The 1,024-nt window shown below is 57.1% G+C and overlaps 1 protein-coding gene across 1 annotated transcript in view; it reads right to left on the bottom strand.

Moving 5' to 3' along the window:
- The window catches only part of TFF2 (trefoil factor 2), a 3,916-nt gene extending 3,390 nt beyond the window's left edge, over positions 1-526 (bottom strand). Inside the window, exons 1-2 of the mRNA XM_012002570.1 lie at positions 488-526; positions 268-449 (exon numbers count right to left, since the gene is read on the bottom strand). Of these exons, the coding sequence (XP_011857960.1) occupies positions 268-346 (79 nt within the window). The 5' untranslated portion in view covers positions 347-449; positions 488-526. The remainder of the gene's footprint in view (positions 1-267; positions 450-487) is intronic.
- Positions 527-1,024: the final 498 nt, after the last annotated feature.

Genomic DNA, 1,024 nt, shown 5'->3' with positions numbered 1-1,024 from the left:
CGAGGTGACAGGTGAGTGCTCTGGGACTCCAAGGACCCTTGGTGGGAATGCTCTGCTAGCCTGACACGGGGTCCACTGACACCTGCCGTCACTCAGCCTTTCCCTCGGAGGGAGGACCTTCTTGGAGCCACCCTCCTGAGCAGCAGGGAATCCCGTGTGAACAACACACATGGCCAGATGCCTTTATGGCTACTTCCCCTCTCAAGTAAATTTATTTCTTTAAGAGAAATAAAGCAAGCATGTAAAGAGACCCTCTCCTTCACTTACAGGGTTTCTCACCCCCCACCAGGGCACACAGCCCCAGGACGAGGAGCACTGCCAGGAGCTGGGCGTCTCGTGGTCCCATGTCCAGCTCAGCTGCACCCCAGGACGGCTTGCAGAATGCATGGTGCCCACTGCCAGGTGTGTTTTATAATCTCTTCTCTGTTTGTCCAACAAGCACAGATAACCTTTCTTCTCTGCACCACGGCCCCAGCCCTTTGATAACCTTTCTTCTCTTCCCTGTGGCCCCAGCCCTTCCACCGTGGAGGCGAAGAGGAGGCAAGTGGCAGCCGTGCTCTGGGCAGGCGAGGCTTACGGGCGAGGGTGACTCCCTGCTCGGTGAGGCCTCCTCCTGCCCTGGCCAGGGAGTCGGGTCGTGCCAGGCTGCCAACGTGAAAACCCAGCCACGTGCAGGTCTGGGGCTGGGCATACCCAGGGCCACACCCAGGAACAGATAAGCCATGCATTTCTGCTGATAGAGTGGGCGGCACCACAGGAATTCAGAAAATATTAGGGCCAAGTTTACTGGGGGAAATGAACAGGCCAGCAGGCAGTATGGAAAAGACCCTCCCCGAGGAAGGGAAGCGTCTCAGAGGAGGGAAGAGACTGCTCCTGGTGTTGTGGTTAGAGCCTCACCAGCCACAGCACCACGTGCTTTGTCTCATCTTCAGCAGAAGGAGCTGCTCTCCACGAGATGAGACGGACAGGGTCAGCGGAGCAGCCTGTGACAGGCAGGTTTTAATAAGTTCATTTTCAGCCAGCC

Source organism: Mandrillus leucophaeus, unplaced genomic scaffold (genome assembly GCF_000951045.1).
Source record: "Mandrillus leucophaeus isolate KB7577 unplaced genomic scaffold, Mleu.le_1.0 Scaffold69, whole genome shotgun sequence".
In the NCBI taxonomy this organism is placed as follows: Eukaryota; Metazoa; Chordata; class Mammalia; order Primates; family Cercopithecidae; genus Mandrillus; species Mandrillus leucophaeus.
This window is presented reverse-complemented; position numbering and strand designations above follow the sequence as displayed.